Consider the following 20,450-nt stretch of genomic DNA (forward strand, 5'->3'; position numbering starts at 1 on the left):
TTCTTTGAAAATTGGTATGAAGTCCTGTGTTTATATATTTACCTTCTTATGGAGAGTTTTAGTTTGATAAGGCTTTTGAGAGCCTCATTAGATAGGTTCATTTCTCAGGTCAGATCTTCCACTCTCCTGGCCAGCCTGGAGAGAGAGCATTCACAGGCCCTGGGGTGGATGGAGGGGAATCATTAAGCGATGATACCCAGTGACTGGGATTAGGGCTAATGATTGCAAAAACTGTCACTGTAGTGACTGGGTTGAAGGGGTTATAAAATGGTAGAGAAAATAACCCAATAGTTGAGAATGAAGGCTTATGGTGCATTCTAGGCCTCGTTTTGGTTGAGCTGAAACTGCCGTGTCCAAATAGCTTACTAAAAGTGAAAAAGCAATTCCAGTGTCCATAAATGACCAAGCTGGACAGTTTAAGGAAGTAAACAGATTCTTTCATTCCTGGGGTAGAAAATGATGCATACTGCTGAACACAATTTCTATTTCATGTGCAAACCAACACTTCTTGTTGAAAATATCTGTGAAAATGTCAACTATGTTTGTCTGAGCATAATACTCTTATTGCAATCAAATTCAAAAATAAGCTCTCTGAATGCTTATAAAAAATGAAAGCCAGAGTATCTTTTTTTGGGGGTTTTGACCATTGTTCATTTCTTTCCAGGTAACATTACAACAAGAATCCGATCCCCAGAAACTGGCTCTGATGAAGCCATCAAATCAATTCTAGAGCAAGCCAAAAGGGAGCTGCAAGTACAGAAAACCGGTGAGCTCCAAGTATTTCCCTCTGTTCTTTTTCTCTCAGCCTAGGTTCTCCTGTTCAAGATCATTCATAAAAATATATTTTAATCTTTTGTAATGTTGGGGAAAAAAGACCACAGCATCAAAAGAGAAAAATCCATGATAAGTATATGATCCTATAGCAACAGCAAAACTGCAGCCCCAAACAATGAGGTTTTATTCTGAGAGTAAGTTGCATGGAATACTGATGGCAGTGTGCAATGTTGAAAGCGTTTGTGAGGGTAAGTGATAAGTCCAGTGTGGCATTGGATAAAATTAGAAGAGTTCATTATGAGGGTAAGACACATGGAGTAGTAACCACACAAAAATTCAGCATTCATGTATAATAAAAAAACACATCTTTAATCCACAGCTGTAAAGTCAGACTGGAGCAGAATCGTCAGGTAAAAAGACGCACTGAAACCCCAACAGTATTTTATGCACATGGCAGATTATTTTGAAGATATGATGGGGGTGATGTGTAGAATTTGGAGATTCTGGTTTTCTAAGATAATTTTATAATAATATGGGAGTTTTTTTGCTTGGCAGTCTCCTCCTTGTCTTTGGCTTTCCAGCCCAAATACAACATACCCCAGTGGAGGCTATAATGCAGTTTGTTGCTACAAAGCATTTTATTAGTCTCCCTTTCCTGCTTCTATATGGCATAGCCATTACAGTGATAAACCCTAGCCTGAGAGATACAGCCCATGATTCCATCTGGAACCCATTACAAGTATGGTTTTAAGCTACTCTGTAGATATCACTATCGTGAATGCCTGGGAATTCCTCACAATAAATGGGAACATTGCCTATGTAGTATTTCCAGTCCCTGCCAGTCCAAGGAGTAGGAACTTGGAATCAAATCCTAGTCTCCCATACATGCTGCCATTGGACCATCTGGCTGGTTTCCATGTAGATTTTGAATTACATAGTACATGGATGATATATCTATTTAATCGATAATTCAACCAGCTATGTAGAGCACTATCTTTAACTTTTTTTCCCCTTTTTTAAGGGGTGGTAGTTTCTTCTTGCTCCTTTAGACTTCCAGCTCAATCTGAACTGACTGGTACTGAGCCCCTCCCTTCATTCACAACTATCCTGAGTTCCCTCTATTTTTAACTTTCCCTCATCCTACTTTCTGTCTAGTCTAGTGGTTTTCACTCCCAGCCCTCAAGGGCTGTAAACAGGTTGGCTTTTCAGGATATCCCTAATGAATATGCATGAAATATATTTGCATACAATGGAGGTAGTATACATGCAAATCTATCTCATGCATATTCATTGGGAATATACAGAAAACCTGACCTGTTTGCAGCGGGAGTAAATACCACTGATCTAGTCCAACCATGGAAATCCCTTGCCCCATCCTCCTTGAACTGTGAGCACTGTCTCCGCACCAGCTCCCAGTCTGAGAAGCAGAAATAGGGTTCAAGAATAAACCCTGATCTTCTGCATGATAGCGCCATGCCATTTATTTTCTAATCATAAATGGCCTATAAAAGTTATTGTTTCTGTTGAAAAATTGTCAATCATCTAACTTTTGGTTCACTGATCATTAACTCATCTGCCCAAGTTGTTGACCAACCATTAAAACATACAGTGATAAAAATTAACAAAATTGTAACTTTCTCCAATTGTAATATATTTATAACGTATGGAAGAAAGTTAGGAATACTACAATGAAAGTGATTTAATCAGATTTGTACTTCACATTTACCTCTAATATTGTTTCCCCAGTATTCTGCTCTTATTCAAAAGTCAACCACGAGAACCTTTTTAGAGTCAGTCTTTGAAATTAGAACTTGCAATGCTATTAAGTTCACATTTCGTTTTCATGCATATGGTTTTAGTATCCAAGAGTTTTTTCTATATCACTCAATGCATTTTGCTTTGAATGTATGCCTGCATTGCCTCAGAATATTTTACTTGAAAGAGAGAGATTTTTAAAATATTTCTTGCAGCTCTCATTCCACTTTCCAGAGCTCTCGTATCCAGAGAGAAATAGAGCCTCTTAAGTATAATAGCTGTGCTTTAATCGGGCGTTTATCCATGCGAAACAATTTGATTAACATGTTTACATGTTAAAACATGGTTTGATAATTGTCTTTTTTTTACCCCCCTCAGTTTAGATAAAACTATGCATTCTGTAAATAGCATGCATACTTTTACCCATATAGCAAAAAGAGATAAGGACAGGTAAGGGAGGCAAAGTACACACGGAAATTACATATTCTCAAATCTTCTCACATACTTTATGGCGAGTATTTTGTATCCACCTTGTACACGTTGGCTCCATTTTAACAAGTTAGCTTGCAATCCCATGGGCAGTGTCATTATCACCTTCCAAAAGTTTAGTTTACTGCTTTATAATCTACTCTAAATCATAGTTATAGTCAGTCGATAAGTATATAGTTTTTCATGTAGTTGTCAGATCCTGATCAGCTAGGATCATGAAAAGTTGCCTCTTGTTGCTGTTGCTTCATGTCTCTAGAATGTCCTGTTTTGCCTTTTTGTTTTGTGCAGCTGAGCCGGCTCAGCCATCTTCTGCATCTAGCAGTGGCAGTTCTGATGATGCCATTCGATCCATTCTTCAGAAAGCACGCCGTGAAATGGAGGCACAGCAATCTGCTTTTGAACCTGCCTTAAAATCGACGCCCTTTTCGCAAGCTGAACTTTGCATCCTATCTCCCAAACTCATCCCTGCATCCACAGTATCTTCGGTTTCTAGTTACTCTCCATTGACCATGTCCCTAAAGAAACATTCATCCATACTGGACTCTAGTGTCTCTGCATTACAGAGTCTCTCTGGGATAAAAAAGGAATCCCAAGAAACCCCAGGTTTAGAACTTCATGTGATAGCTGAGTCTGCACAAGGCATGCTCAGACAAGTGAAAAATGAACTGGGGCGAGGTGGCATTTGGAAAGACCATTGGTGGAACACTATTCAGCATGATAGGAGAAACACAGCTCCTCCAGAAGATACAAAGTCTGAAGAGACAGTTAACAGCAGTAAAGAAAAGCCCACCAATCAGAACAGGCCAGATAGAAACCAACACCAAGGATCCTCTTCTGAATACTGGAAAGAATGGCCAAATGCTGAATCGCCATACTCACAGAGCTCTGAAGTTAGCATGACTGGGGCGAGCCGCAGTGAGACCCCACAGAACAGTCCTCTTCCCTCCTCCCCTGCTGTACCTTTATCAAAGCCATCCAAACCATCTGTTCCTCCACTGACGCCTGAACAGTATGAAATCTACATGTACCAAGAGGTTGACACAATAGAATTAACTCGGCAAGTTAAAGAGAAACTAGCAAAGAATGGAATCTGCCAAAGGATATTTGGGGAAAAGGTAAAATTTCATTTCTTTTTCTGTTTTAAGTAGTTTAGTGCTGAGGCAAAATGTGGGTTTTCTTAACTCTGCAGAGCCTAGGTTTATGTATATATAAAGAAAATGTCACTCAAAATTATATTGGGATCATTGGCAAAAAAATTAGTTCAACAGAGGTTTCATATCTAGTTCTTCAATGGCATTTTATTGCTTGTTAATCTTGTGATGAAGTAGGAACAAATTTACGTTGGAAGTTTTTGTTTACATAAGTGTGTAAAAATTATAAGTTGCCTTTTATATAATAACTGTAACATGGATTATTCATTTGCTAGAAAACCTGAAAGACATTCAAGATATATAATATTGCTTTTGGCAGTCATATCGTAGAATTTCTTACTGCCCAGGAGCATTTTGGATGTCAAGCTATACTGTACATGTGTGTCTGCTTACATCACAGTTCATTGGGAACTAAATGTGAAGCTAGTGGCAAATAAGGATAAAGTTCCCTCCATTTTCCCTCTTCATAATTATCCCTGCCACCACAGACAGAATGCCTAGGTGCCACAAATATTCTCACCGGCTGTAAGGCTATCAGCCCCACTCTGTGGCTAGCAGAGATCACTCTAGTAACAACAGTCACCTTCCCTTTCTCCCTGGGTTCAAGTGTGCCAACTCTGCTTCTTACCATGCTGTGAAAATAATCCTTTCTTTAATATGTAATGGGTGTACACTATGGGCTGGATTTTAAATGCCCTGCGCGTGTAAATCCGGCTGGATTTACGCGCGCAGGGCCCTTGCGCATCGGCGCGCCTATTTTGCATAGGCCGCCGGCGCGCGCAGAGCCCCGGGACGCGCGTAAGTCCCGGGGCTTTGTAAAAGGGGCGTGTCGGGGGCGTGTCCTAAATGACGAGGCGTTTCGGGGTCGTGACACGGTGCGGGGGCGGGCCCAGGGGCGTGGCGCCGGCCCGGGGGCGTGGTCGAGGCCTCCGGACCAGCCCCCGGGTCGGGTGATGGCGCGCCAGCAGCCCACTGTCGCGCGCAGATTTACGTCTGCTTTTAGCAGGCGTAAATCGTGCAACAAAGGTAAGGGGGGGGGTTAGATAGGGCCGGGGGGGGTGGGTTAGGGAGGGGAAGGTGGGGGAAGGTGGGGGGAGGGAACAGGCAGCGCGCGCTGGGCTCGGCGCGCGCAGGTTGCACAAATGTGCACCCCCTTGCGCGCGCCGACCCCGGATTTTATAAGATACGCGCAGCTACGCGCGTATCTTATAAAATCCAGCATACTTTTGTTCGCGCTCGCGCAAAATTATAAAATCTACCCCTGTCTGTTTTTGCATTAGAAAGATTTTGCATGAGAAATTCAAACACCACCTTTCACTTCTTTGTTAGATAACGTTTTTATGTAGACATTTATGCTATATGCAAGATTACATTTATAATGTTATATATCCAAGTAGGACTGTAAAATATTAAGTCTTAGCAATCAAAGCAATCAAAACCCAGTAAGCAGATGGATGTAAGCTAAGGTGCAGGAAGGTGCAATGTTTTAGCCAAACACTCCTGGTTCTTGAATCTAACCTACATCCTTGCCTTCTTTTGATTTCTTGCTTTTAAATTTGATAAAGCACTTCTGTCCATGAGGTCCCCTACCATCTGTGAAAATGTAGAGCATATCCATGCACAGTGGCAACCTCAGGCTATCACAGAGAAGGATTGCAGTAAATCCCTGGTATGTTTAAGGTAATTCATGCACTGACAGAGGGTGACATATAAATTGAAAGTGTAATGTAATATCCAAAAAATTAATATATCAGCTTCTAAGTTCCTTATGTTAAATGCATTTACATATACATAAATCTAAAAACAATTAAATGGACTATTAGCATTTGTATAAGATTTGCCATAGAAAATGGGTTCTTATTCTAGGTGTTCGGGATGGCCTAATTAAATAAAATCAAAAAGTCTCAAGCACCCCTAGTACTCCTCCCATCATCAACTCTTCCTAATAGAGCCCAACAAGTACTTTACCTGAATCATCCTAAATATTCTAAGAGCAATTTTCAAAGAGATTCACCTGCAAAGAAAAAACACCTTTGAAAATTGTCCTGACCCCTCTCCACACGAGAAGAAGTTTGTGCACTGTCTACAATATGCATACTTTTTCCTGTAGGAGAATGGAGCAACATTAGAGTGGACCCTGTAAAATATGCACAGAGATTTCATTTTAAAATCCCCAAGCATTCCTTATCCTGTACTTTGTACCGGCAGAGTATGCAGGTTAAAGAATCCCAGCGGCAACAATCCATGATGGCATTTTCAAAGGGAAACTCTGCTAATTCACATTTTAGTGGATGTGGAGGTGCAAATATAACCACAGGAATAAACAAATAGAAAAATAGAAGATGTCAGCAGAAAAGAACCACTTGTTCCTCCCAGTCTTCACATTTGTGCTTGCCTTCCATGGATTCACAAGGTTTACTTGATTCTTTGGTCTTCTCACTCCATTTAAGTCTGTCTTGGCTCCTGTAATCTCAGCTGTTCCAGGTGTCCACCATCCTCAACAAAAGCAATCTTTTCTTCCAGGACAAGCAGGATGGTAGGCCTCACATGTGGGTGACGTCAGCAGATGGAGCCCTATCATGGAAAACTTTTCTGTCAAAGTTTCTAGAACTTTTGACTGGCACACTGAGCATGCCCAGCATGACATAATCTCTGTAGCCACAGGGGTCTCCCTTCAGCCAGTAGCGCCTAGCCTGCCTCCCCCTGTAGCTGCGATATCTACACCAGCTTTCAGGGAGGAACTGGACGGTCTCATCCGCCAGGCAGTGCTTGATGCTCTCCGAAACTTACAGCCATCGATGCCGGCCCCCATACCGACACAGACATCAGAGCCATCAATGCTTAGGCTGCTGCTAAGCAGACTGGATACACTCATCAGTGCCCTTCCAACACAACCTAGGCCACCGATGCCGAAGCAACCCACAAAGTCTCTGAAGGCCCCAATACCCATTCTGGGATCCTCAGAAGACGAAGGCACGGACTCCAGTCCTCTCTCAATACTGATTCCACCGATGCCTGGTCCATCGGGGCTCTCGGGACCGAGATTACCATGTTTCCCCTCGACGCCTTCGGTGCCACTGAAATCCCCATCGGTGCCACCGTATCTTCCATCGAGGCCATCGAAGGATCCATCAGTGCCAACATGTCCTATGGAACCAACTTTCTTCCCTCCTTCAGGATCTCGCCTGGAGACCTTTTCTGACACATGGGAAGATGTTGACACTGACATCCACGGAGGACATCTTATCAGAACCATCTCCTCCGGAAGAAAGAAGAAAATCTCCCCCAGAAGACCTCTCCTTTGCAAATTTTGTAAAGGAAATGTCAGAGACTATCCCCTTTGACCTGATTACAGAGGAGGACACACGCCATAAAACATTGGAAGTTCTCCAATTTGTTGATGTGCCAAAGAAAGTTATGGCTATCCCTGTCCACGAGATGCTGGTGGATCTCCAACATTGTCTCTGGGAGCATCCTTGTACTGTCCAACCAGTGAACAGGAGGACAGATGCAACTTATCAGGTTCAACATATTCCTGGATTCCAAAAGCCACAACTACCCCATCAGTCAGTGAGTCCACACAGAAAAAGGCCAGGTGTCTGCGCCCTCACTCTTCAACACCTCCTGGCAAAGACCAAAAATTCTTGGACATTTTGGGTTGCAAAATGTTTCAGGGCTCTATGCTAGAGTCACGCATAGCTGCATACCAACTTTACATGACACAATATCAAAGGAATCTCTGGAAGCAGGTTCAGGAAATAGCTGACTCTCTTCCCCAACAACAAGATAGTCTCAACGCTATACAACAGAAAGGCCTTGAGCCTGGGAAACATGAGGTTCGAGCTGCTTCGACTCCTTTGAAACTGCTTCTTGTTTGTCGGCAATGGGAATCAGCACCAGGAGATGGGCTTGGCTGAAAGCATCTGACTTGAGACCTGAAGTCCAAGACAAACTCGCTGACTTGCCATGTACCGGTGACAGCCTATTCGGCGACAAGATACAAGAAGCAGTGGCTCAACTAAGTGACCATAACGAGATCCTGCGTCAATTGTCCACGATTACTACCAAGGGCCCTTCTTCTGCAAGAAGACCCACGAGAAGAGACACTAGAAAACCATTTTATTGCCCACGCAGATATTACCCACCTCCATCTCGCGTGAGGCCAACCAAGCCATCTCAGAGAGGACATCCTCAACAGCCCAAGCCATCCAGGCCTCAGCCACCACTGCAAACAGGCCAAGCCTCTGGATTTTGAAATCTATCAGACAACAGCAGCCACTCCACAAATCCAAAACCAGATTTGGCAGTAGGAAGTCGAATTCACCATTTCATAACCAATTGGCTCAGCATTACCACAGACCAATGGGTCATATCCATCATAACCCATGGATACCATCTAAACTTCCTCATGGTACCCCCAGATTCACCACCCAATCCATGTGGATGCAAAGAGATCACACAATCCTTCTAGAGTCAGAACTCTCCACTCTTCTGGGCGCCAGGGCTGTGGAACCCGTTCCCCTGGGCACAGCAGGGCAGAGGATTCTACTCCTGCTACTTTCTCATTCCAAAGAAATCAGGCAGCCTCCGCCCCATTCTAGACCTCTGCAATCTCAACAAATTTCTACGAAAAGAAAAATTCAGGATGGTGTCCCTCGGCACCATGCTTCCCCCTTCTGCAGGTAGGAGATTGGCTCTGTTCTCTAGATCTTCAGGATGCTTACGCTCACATTCCAATATTCCCACATCACCGCAAATACCTGCGTTTCCTGGTGGGACATCAACATTATCAGTACCAGTTTCTGCCTTTCCTTGGCACCCCGGGTATTTACAAAGTGCCTAGCAGTGGCTGCGGCCCATCTACGCAAGAAAAGCATACACGTCTTCCCTTACCTGGACGACTGGCTAATCAAAATCCATTCCAAACAAGGAGCTCTTGACTCTCTCAAGCTCACTATCAATCTGCTACACTCGTTGGGATTTCTCATCAATTACCAAAAATCCCACCTGAACCCATCTCACCTCCTTACTTTCTTCGGAGCAAATTTGGACACCACAGTCGCAAAGGCATTCCTGCCCAACGACCGCACAGACACACTCTCCAGACTAGCTACATCTCTGCACCCAAAGAAAACAGCCTCAGCCCATCAATTCCTAACCTTACTGGGCCACATGGCTTCCACGGTCCACATCACTCCTATGGCCAGACTGGCCATGAGAATTACTAAGTGGACTTTGAAATCTGTGACTCCAAGCCACTCAGCCTCTTTCATCCCAGATTCAAGTAACCCACCAGCTACGTTTATCGCTTCTCTGGTGGACAAACAAAGCCAACTTGCTGACAGATCTACCCTTCCAGCAACCAATTCCACAAGTGACGTTAACTAAAGATGCATCCAACTTGGGTTGGGGAGCTCATGTGAACAACTTCCAAACTCAAGGTACTTGTACACAGCTCGAAGCAACATTTCAGATCAACTTCCTAGAGCTTTGGGCTATACGTTATGCTCTATATCAGGGGTAGGCAAGTCCGGTCCTCGAGGGCTGCAAACCAGTCGGGTTTTCAGGATACCCCTAATGAATATGCATGAAATAGATTTGCATACAACTGAGGCAGTGTGTATGCAGGTCTCTCTCACGCATATTCATTAAGGATAATCCTGAAAACCCGACTGGTTTGCAGCCCTCGAGAACCGGAATTGCCCACCCCTGCTCTATATGCATTCAAGGACTGCCTTTCACACAAGACTGTTCTCATACAAACAGGCAACACAGTTGCAATGTGGTACTTGAACAAACAGGGCAGCACAGGCTCTTATCTCCTCTGCCAAGAAGCCGCGCAGATCTGGTCCTGGGCCCTTGCACACTCCATGTATCCTCCGGGCTACTTACCTAGCAGGCATACAGAACGTAGTAGCAGATCGCCTCAGTCGACAGTTCCATCCCCACGAGTGGTCTCTGGATCCTGTGGTATCGAGCAAAATCTTCCAACGCTGGGATCAACCAACAATAGACCTCTTTGCATCCGAACTGAATCATAAAGTGGACAGATTCTGCTCCCTGCACAGGCAACAAAACAAGTTAACCATGGATGTCTTCGCTCGCCCTGGAACACAGGCCTCCTATATGTGTATTCCCCGATACCACTGATAGCCAAAACTCTCGTGAAGCTACAACAGGACAAAGGGTCAATGATACTCATAGCCCTGTATTGGCTTTGACAAGTCTGGTTTCCCTTGCTTCTCGACCTCTCGATCAGAGAACCCATTCGCCTGGGCACAGCACCCACTCTCATAACTCAGAACCAAGGCATGTTACGCCATCCGAACCTTCAGACCCTATCCCTCACAGCCTGGATGTTGAAAGCTTGATCCTGCTACTGCTAAACCTTTCAACTGATGTCTCTCAAGTGCTTGTAGCCTCATGAAAGCCTTCCACACGAAAATCCTATCATTCTAAGTGGAATAGATTTACCATATGGTGCACGCAAAAATGTATCTACCCTTTTTCCTGCCCCACTCCATCTCTCTTAAATTATCTCTGGCACCTTTCAGACTCTGGTCTCCAGACTTCTTCGGTGAGGGTACACCTGAGTGCCATCTCAGCATACCACAAAGGAGTTGGGGATGCCCCGGTAACAGCGCAACCCCTTGTGGGTAGGTTTATGAGGGGTCTACTACAACTCAAGCCTCCTCTACAACCACCAGCCACTGAATGGGACCGTTTGAGCCTTTGCACTCCTGCGATATTAAATTTCTTACATGGAAAGTTCTCTTCCTAGTAGCCATTACATCTACTCGAAGGGTTAGTGAGTTACAAGCACTTGTCACATTCTCACCCTATACAAGGTTCCTACATGACCGAGTGGTCCTACGTACTCACCCTAAATTCCTTCCCAAGGTGGTTTCTTCCTTCCACTTGAATCAATCTATAGTCTTGCCCACCTTTTTCCCAAGGCCTCACTCTCACCAGGGCGAGATAGTTTTACACACCTTGGATTATAAACGTGCACTTGCATTTTACCTAGACCACAGTGCAGTCCATAGGAAATCCACACAACTCTTTGTTTCTTTTGACAAATAGGAGTTGCAGAGGGCAAACAAACTCTCTCCAACTGGCTAGCAGACTGTATCGAATTCTGCTGTGAAAAAGCAGGCCTTCCTCTCCAGGGATGAGTGAAGGCGCACTCAGTAAGAGCCATGGCAACCTCAATAGCACACCCTCTTGTTAACCAACTACTTTCTCTTCTCAGCCTACACAGTCTCTTCCAATTTCCCCTCTTACGTATATCCTGTTGTAATTTTGCTCTCAGACCCACTCTCCTTTTCATTTTCTCACCCTGGTTCCCTCGTCAAGGACCATTGATCCCTGCTGGTCCGGCCTTTTTCACGTCTCCTTCTTTTCAAGCTCGTTGCTCTCCTTCATTCATTCCATTTCTCCCCCCTGGCAACCTACCTAAACTGTTTTAGACTATCCAACGCCTAGTTTCTTTCCTTAGTGCTTTATCACTCTTACCTTGCTCTCGCTTTTATTTAACGCATATTCCTTGTTATTCAAAGTTGGTTTTTTGAGATGTTAATCAAAGTTGTTTTTAGATGTTTCTTGTTCTATGTAATTGCTCAAGGGCAAGCCTTTTTTGTTTCACTGTAAACCGGTTTGATTTGTATCGAATGCAAGAAGATCGGTATATAAAAGTAAAAAATAAATAAATACTATCATTCAGTACCAATTGCTGAGATCTGCAAAGTTGCAACATGGAGCTCTCTTCACACATTTGCAGCTCATTATTGCCTGGACAAGGAAGGACATTAAGACTCTGCCTTTGGCCAATCCGTCTTGAAGAACTTATTTCCAGTATAATCCCAACTCCTTCCACATCCACTTGCTGTGATTTTCAGTCTGCCTCATTTTTACCAACAGTACACCAGTTGTTGTGCTTGTTGCACAAGTTGTACGCTGTTGATCCAAACAAATATGAGTCAGCCTGAAGCTTGCTAATCACCCACATGTGAGTACTACCATCCTGCTTGTCCTGGGAGAAAGCAGAGTTGCTTACCTATAACAGGTGTTCTCCCAGGACAGCAGGATGTAGTCCTCACGAAACCCACCCATCACCCCGCGGAGTTGGGTCCGAAACCGTTTTATTTTATTTTTTCACTCGCACCTTTTGCTACAAACTAGACTGAAGGGAGAGCCCTGTGGCTCATGGATTATGGCATACTGGGCATGCTCAGTGTGCCAGTCAAAGGTTCTAGAAACTTTGACAGAAAAGTTTTGCATGATAGGGCTCCATCTGCTGACGTCACCCACATGTGAGGACTGCTGTCCTGGGAGAACACCTGTTACAGGTAAGCAATTCTGCTTTCTCTGAAGACAAGTAGTACAACATATTTACACAAGTGGATTACATGGCCATGTTCATTGCCCAATGGATATTTCTTCTAAAGCTTTCTGGAAAGGCCTAAAGGCCTTTACCATGAATGCACAGAAATTCCTACACTGCCATGACCACATGGCTCCCCTCAGTTCATTTTTGTCTACCGAAGACATCTGATATGTGAGCTTCAATAGTTCTTCTTCATGATTTCTCGTCTTTGTTGCACTGTTAGCTGACACAAGGAATATAATTTTTCCTCCCTAGTCACAGGTTCTTAGCAGTCCATTTCAATGATTTTTCAGGTTTTCTTCAGTTGTCTGTCTTCTTGAAGATTTCTTCATCATTAGACTTCACTGCGTCTGTTTTTCACCATGTCAGAGAAGCAGACCAGTGGCTTCAAGTTCTGCCCCATGTGTAAACAGATGTCCATCACGGAGTATTAAAAGGTTTACTACAAATATTTGAGGCAAAACCATGATGCCTCAGACTACTGTATTTATGCAAGAATGTTGTTCACCAAAAAGGAAAAGTCCAGCTCTATGATGCTGGTGCCAAAGGCTTGACACAAGGACAAATGAACTGTACCAAGCACTGATTTTGAGGTCATGCCAAAGGGATCCTCAACCATTTTGGCTCCTCAAGTCAAGAATTTATCCAGGAGCTAAAACAAATGCTCTGGACACTTGGTCATAGGAAGTCTGGACTACTACTACTCCTCTGAGTATGAATATGGCTTTAGTGTCTTTTTTTGATGAAAAATTAAATCTGACAGTTGACAGTGTTGCCCCTGTACATCATCAACAGCAAAATACTTATTTTAAACATTTTCCTTGGTATCCCTTTGATTTAACCAACATAAGAAATTGCCATGCTGGGTCAGTCCAAGGGTCCATCAAGCCCAGCATCCTGTTTCTATCAGAGGCCAAACCAGGCCACAAGAACCTGGCAATTATCAAAACACTAAGAAGATCTCATGCTACTGAGTAATAGCAGAGGCCATTCCCTAAGTCAACTTGATTAATAGCAGTTAATGGACTTCTCCAAGAACTTATCCAAACCTTTTTTAAACCCAGCTACACTAACCACATCCTCTGGCAACAAATTCCAGAGCTTAATTGTGCATTGAGTGAAAAAGAATTTTCTCCGATTAATCTTAAATGTGCTACTTGCTAACTTCATATAGTGCCCCCTAGACCTTCTATTATCCGAAAGTGTAAATAACTAATTCACAACCAAGAATAAAAAAAGATTATGGCCTACTGAGAAGGCCTGGCATAAGGCTTGTACTAGTTTAGAAACATAGAAATGATGGTGGAAAAGGACCAAATGATCCACCCAGTCTGCCCAGCAAGCTTATGTCAGTATCTGCTGCACTGTCCAGGTTTCCCTCATGCTTATAAGTTTCCCATAAGGTTATTCACCACATTTATTTGTTCCAGAGGGAGAGGTAATTTGCCTTTAGTAATCCCTGAGTGGGAATTGAACCCCCTGGTTCAGGGCCCATTGCTCTGACCACTAAGCTACTACTCCACTAACTAGAGAAACACATAATCAAATGTGCAGGGTTTACAAAAGAAGTTTTAAGTTGCACGCAAAAATTGCTCTGTTGCCCAGTTGCAGGAGTAATTGAATCGTCCATTTAAGCTATTTTTTATTGTAAATAAGTTGACTCATCCAGCCACACAACAGTGGGAAAGGAATGCTTTAGATTGTGATGTTTACCAATTTTTGCCAAAAGAAAGTTCATGATTTGAAGGTCTGTTTGCTAGCCATTTTTTCTAGTACCAGTGAGTTGGTCCCTTTGGGTACAGAAAGAATAGTCTGGTGGGATAAATTTGTGGATATAGCCTCCACAGAAGAGGAACATGTGATCTCTAGTCTTAAGAATATAAGAAAATGCCATACTGGGTCAGACCAAGGGTCCATCAAGCCCAGCATCCTGTTTCCAACAGTGGCCAATCCAGGCCATAAGAATCTGGCAAGTTCCCAAAAACTAAGTCTATTTCATGCTACTATTGCTAGTAATAGCTAGTAATAGTAATTCATGTTGTTCCCTAGATTCATGTCCTGCCTGGATGCTGTGTCAGTTGAAGCCCCAATCTTTGCACATTTTAATCAAATTGGTTAACTTATCACTTGTAGAGGGTAGGGTTCCAGAAAAGCTGAAGTGTGTAGTCATCAATCCTGTTCCTAAATAGGGCATGTTTGAACCAGAGAATCCTGCCTGTTACGGTCCTGTTTCTAACCTCCCTGTATTGAGTAAGATTGTAGAAAAGAGGGTATTTCCTCAACATACTGATTATCTGGAAGATGATAATTTTTTTAACGTGTACCAGACAGGCTTCCGTAAGTTCCATAGCACTGAAACATTATTAATTTCCATTATTGATTTCATTTTGCGGCATATAGACAAAGGGTGATCATGTGTAATGGTTTTTCTCAATATATCTGCCACTTTCAACTTGGTTGATGACTACATGTTGCTTAATAGACTCTCTGCTGTAGGGATTAGTGGGATAGTTCTTCAGTGGTTTCATGATTTTTTTTTATCCAACTGTAAATAACATGCCTCAAATTATGATTTGGCTGCAGTAAGGCTCAGCAACATAGTCATTACCATTTAATATTTACTTGCTTGTCCTTCTGCTACACCAGTCAAGAACATGTATAGGATTTATTTTAATTGTATTTTACTTTGTTATTTGTATATTTTATTGTTTACTATTTGTACTTATTTTTTATTATTGTAAACCGTTGTGATGGAAAACCTGTACATAAATAAATGTGGGTTTAGTCCCCTCATCTAGTAGCTGGAGGCAGAATTGTTTTCCTTTTTTTTTTTTTTTTTTATGACATCAACTGTATATTTGTCATGAATGGAACCAGATACAGCCAGTGTTCTCTACCTCCAGCTATTGGATGGATGGTTGTGGACAAGCCTCGGTCTGGTTTTTAAATTGAAAATCAGTTTTATGGCTATTTCATGGTTGTGGTATAATGGTTAAACTATTTTTTAGTCAAATTTATCTTAAGGGCCAAGCTCTTGCAGATTGTTCTCTGCAGTGATGTGAGCCAGGACAACAGGGCAGCTCACTACCCTTCTAATGGGGTTTGTTTTCTCTGGGAGAGCTCTAAAAATGTAGTTTGAGCAAGCCCTTTTCTAAAAAAGGATCATCTGTTTACTCTCTGGGCTGAAATGCTTGTGGAGGCCAAGCTCCTGCAATTGATAAGCCTTGCAGTGAAGAGTGCTATTAATCATTTGAAAGCACACCACCTCCTGTGAGGACTCAAAGCGAGCCCACTAACTGCATGCTTCCATCCCGGCTCCCATCCCTTGAATGTGGTAATAGGTTGAGCAATAAAAAAAAACAGTTGACAAGAAGAGAAGGTAACACTCTTTTATTATTCAAATTGCCTTTAATCTATTTAAAGGCAGAAAAAGAAGCAGAGCTTTCAGCTGCTAAGGTAAGACAGATAAGCTTTGATTTAAAAAAAAAAAAAAAAAAGGAAAAGGAAATGGAAAAGATATTTTCACTTTGTACTGAAAGCGGGTTTTCTAAAGCTAGGAGAGAGTTTCTGAGGATTACCATGTGCCAGCTCATATGTCTGAGTGCAGCCATTGCTGTGATCTCTGTGACGTCAAAAGACAGCAGTGTCTGACAGCACATAATGTTCAGCTTGCAGTCATGATGATAAAACAGAATGTAAATCAAATGGAGCAAGCTTACAATCTAGGTCTTACTAGCCTAAACCTAGTGTTAAAGTATATTTTAAATTCAGAGACATACCAAGAGAGAAAACAGCTAACATTTTTTTCCATTTTGTTTGAAATGCTGCCATCTTGAGAACAGCTCCAGCAACTGCAGGTTCTGCACGGCCACATATAATTAAACACAAGGACATTCTGTTAACTCTTGAAGTGCTGGGACAATGTAACAAAAAAAAAAAGCCTAGTGATTACTGCCAGCAGCCCTGCCTCTGGGGGGTTTTCTCCTCCAGATACTTAAGAATCGTATACAAAACCTTTCAGCCTTTAAAGAAAAAGATAAATATATAATTAAATGGCTTGCAAGCTTCATATCCTACACACAAATATAGGAATCTAGTAACAGGGCATGCTGAGAGGTTATAGTTTTTCCCGTCACACAATAGTCTCTCCATCTGTAGATCAGGAGGCAGTATTAAGAAAAAAAAGGTTAATTCTGAGCTGTAAGAGGTCTCAGTAATCTGTCTGTTTCACTAGGATGAAATTCAGGTATGAAAATTTTGACTCTGATTCAGTTCTGAGAGGGGCACACAAAGCATCTATAGCTGTTCCACTCTTTGCAGAACTGGAGATTAAACCCCTTTCAGAATAGATCTTCCCTGAAACCAGCTATAGACGTACAATGCTATTTTCAAGGTTAGTTCCTTTACCATTAGAGGTAAAGTAACGTCTGTTTCAGAAGACATAGGTTAATGCCAGATTCTAGCCACCGAGCAGGAAATCATCTATCCCTGTGGAAGGAGGCAATACACATAAGGAATTATGCCTCACATTTTTTCTTCAACTATCTGTGTGGATGGCATCTGCACTAGTAGTGTAGCAAGAGCCCTATTAAGCAGGAATCAGCAGCTTTTTGATGGAGAACAGATGGCACAGCTTGAATCCACAGCTGCTTATCATTCTGACAAGGTTGATGAATTTGTTAATTCTTTAAGATCGCTAGTGCAAAATGTCTTGCAAAAAGATTTTATTTGAAAGACTAGTCTTGAGACTAGTTGAATCAAAACCACAGAGACTTCCTAAGGATAGGTCAAATTTTTAGATTTTACTGAGAGCGCCAGAAAAGCTAGAACAAATGTTTTACAAAGAGTGGATCCATATTACCAGAGACTAGTAGGTCTTGTATATCATTCAAAATGTTTATACCCTAGAGTTGTTTTCCCCAACACCTAACACATTCATGTTTTCTTCCATGTATATAACCAGCAAAGAGAATTGCTGTAATGGAAACACTAAACAAATTAATAAAGATAAGAATGTTATGTCTTGCTCCTATTCAAAAGCAAGAGCAAGGATGTTAATCAATATACTTTGAAATTCCAAAAGATTAAAAAAGGGGGGGGAATTGGCCCTTACAGAGCAATTCTGGATTTCATATAGGTGAACAAATGCTTATGTTACCCTTATTTTTTATTAGAATCCCTTCATTCAGTCATCGTGTTAGTAAGAAAAGGCAAATATCTGACTTTGCTAGACATATCAGAGAAATAAATTAAAATAGACTATAATACTGAAGGCTGAGTTTCTGTTAAAGAATTTCACTCTCCTTTTAAATTCGTAATTGAGCTTGCATGTTTTGTCTTTGGTCGGAGTCACAAACAAAGCTGATCAATGCTAAGGGCCTGATTTTTAATCTGGGCTTTATGCATGTAAAAGCACCTTACCCATAGAAGTGAGTTTTTTAAAATTGCTATAACATATGCCTTCGAATTGTCAGTAGGATTTTGCTCATATAAGGTATGAAGATTACTACAATAGTATGTTACATTTGCATGCATAATTCCTTTAAAAATTCACCTAAAAATAATGGCAAGGTTTATGTTAGTGGACAAAATTCCCTGAATGTGCAGAGGGGAATATCTCTGGAGTACCCAGATTGGATATTGAAAGACAACAGATGCCCATTTTAAGAGATTGGCGCATTATATTACCATCTCTCAATGAAAAAGATTGCAGGACAAGAAAAGAGAAATTAAGGCTTACTTGATAATTTCTTTTCCTTTACTTTTTCTACACTAGTCAAGAAGTCCACCCTGGGATGTGCAAATTGAGCTACCTTTGAGAGTGAGATCTAATTGACTAAATTTTATAAATTGTAAAAATAATAATAATAAAAAGGGGAAATGGTTTGAGGAGACTTTTCATTCATCCAGGTATTTATAAGATTAGTTTTCTTAATTAAGGTGCTTCTCATAGTGTAAGTTGATAATTTATCTAAAAAAAAAAGTATAGTTATTACATTTTTGTGTTATTTGCTAGTTGGTATAATTTAAATTTAGCTTTTACAGTAGTATCCTGGCTATATCTGGTTCCATGCATGACATAAATACAGTTGATGTCATCAATTGCTGGATGAGAGGACTAAACCTGTATGTTCTTGACTGGTGAAGCAGAAGTAAAGAAAAGGAAATTATCAGCTAAGTCTTAAGGTCTCCATGCAGCTCCTGTATACAGTATTAGAGAACTGGGGAATTACATTTAAAATATACATCAATGATACAGATCATCTGCCCACTGGTTAAAACAGAATGGTCTGTCTTTGAACATTTCTAAATCTAAAGCTCTATTAATGTGTTACTCTAAGATGGTGGCCACCCTGCCTTCATTGTCAACTGCAGGAATACCTATTCATTTTTCACATTGTGTTCAGAATCTAGGAGTTCTGTTCGATTTGTGTCTGTCTGTGAAACCTCAGATCGGTTCCATGTTCTCCCCCTCCTGGTCAAAGTACTATTGTTAGAACAAAGGTAAGCAGCAGGGCTGCAGCAACATGAGAAATGCCTTTAGATCTTTTCTGAAAGCTCTGGAAGAAATGTCTATTTGTTGCTGAGTGTGATCATATAATCTGTTTGTATGATTGGTGAACTGCTGTTTTCAGAGAAATCTGATACAGGGACAAAGCTTTGCTTTTTAAAACACTTGTGCAAGCAATTGGTGAAGCAATCACATAAATGCTATATTCTCTCTTGTGCTCTGGATGTAGCTCTTCTGGTACAATTTGTTATTAGTTGATAACCAGAAGTGAATGTTAATAAGTACAGCTCTTTTTCTTGTTGCACAGTCTTTGCTCCAAAGAACACACTCTCCAGATCTTCTGTTCTCAGATTTTCTGGTCTGAAAATCCATCCCACTGAAAATTGTCTGCTGAAAAAGCCCAGTTATCTAAAATATTCTTAGAACAGTTTATATTCAGATCTAGCTGCAGGGATACTGTTTTGTTTGAACTGCTTTTAATCTTTCATATTGAATAAAGCTGCTTATGTTTTATTACGTTATGCTTCGGTTTCAAGTATAGCATTTTAAATTAGAGGTTGTTAGAACTCTAAACCAAAGAAAAGGTTCTTGAATATGCTGTTTTTGAGCTCTTAAAATGCTGACATTTGATGTTTCTGAAAATCATGCTTCAGAAATCTCATGTGAATACTGCTGAGAGCTGGACTTTTTATCTAGAAAAAAGGAATTACACTGGCAAGATTGTCTTGTATTCCTGGTTGTCATTTTCTGTTTGTTAAAAATCAATTTTCAGGCTGATTTAAAAGTGTAGGGACAGATGTATCAAAGTTTTTGATTTGGATTTTAGATTTAATAATTCACCTTTCCAAATCCAAGCTCAAGGTGAGTTAAACTAGGTACTGTAAAGAATTTGATCCAGTGCAGAAATTACCCCAGTTTTTGCTCTGATACTTTTCTCATTTATTTATTTATTTAGTTAGTTAGTTATTTATTTGGCGGGGTTTTTTTATACCGGTATTCGTTGTAACATCATATCAGTTTACATGTAACTTGTAACAAAGAGGGAAAATTACATTGAACAGGGCAAAGTCATTGAAAATACTAGGAGGATGTTGAACATTCCAGAGCAAATTTTCCATTGGAGCAAAATTTTGGTATAGAGTTTTGAAAATTTAACTTCTGGCAAGACTGTCCTTGGAGCAAATGGGGATGTCTTCAGCACCAATCAAAGCCCAGAAGGTAGCAGTATCTTTGGCCTCCAATTGGGGCCAAGGGAACCAGCAGCAGTGTCATCTATGGCTTCCTACTGTGGGGGTAGAGGAAGACAAGGTGGTTTAAACTTTTATTGGGGCCTGGGAGGAAGAAGCAGGGATGGAGGAGAGTGGGTCTCAGGGGAGGAGGAGAG

General features: G+C 41.5%; 1 protein-coding gene across 8 annotated transcripts in view; it reads left to right on the forward strand.

Annotated features, from left to right (window-relative positions):
- CUX1 (cut like homeobox 1) overlaps positions 1–20,450 on the forward strand; it is a 1,076,531-nt gene that overhangs the window by 770,921 nt on the left and 285,160 nt on the right. For 5 of the 8 annotated variants that reach the window (XM_029612600.1, XM_029612603.1, XM_029612599.1 and 2 more), the window contains 2 exons: positions 665–766; positions 3,307–4,133. The exons of the other annotated variants lie outside the window; for them this stretch is intronic. In XM_029612600.1, the coding sequence (XP_029468460.1) occupies positions 665–766; positions 3,307–4,133 (929 nt within the window). The remainder of the gene's footprint in view (positions 1–664; positions 767–3,306; positions 4,134–20,450) is intronic. 8 annotated transcript variants of the gene reach the window in all.

The sequence above is a fragment of the Rhinatrema bivittatum genome, chromosome 8 (assembly GCF_901001135.1).
Source record: "Rhinatrema bivittatum chromosome 8, aRhiBiv1.1, whole genome shotgun sequence".
Taxonomy (NCBI): Eukaryota; Metazoa; Chordata; class Amphibia; order Gymnophiona; family Rhinatrematidae; genus Rhinatrema; species Rhinatrema bivittatum.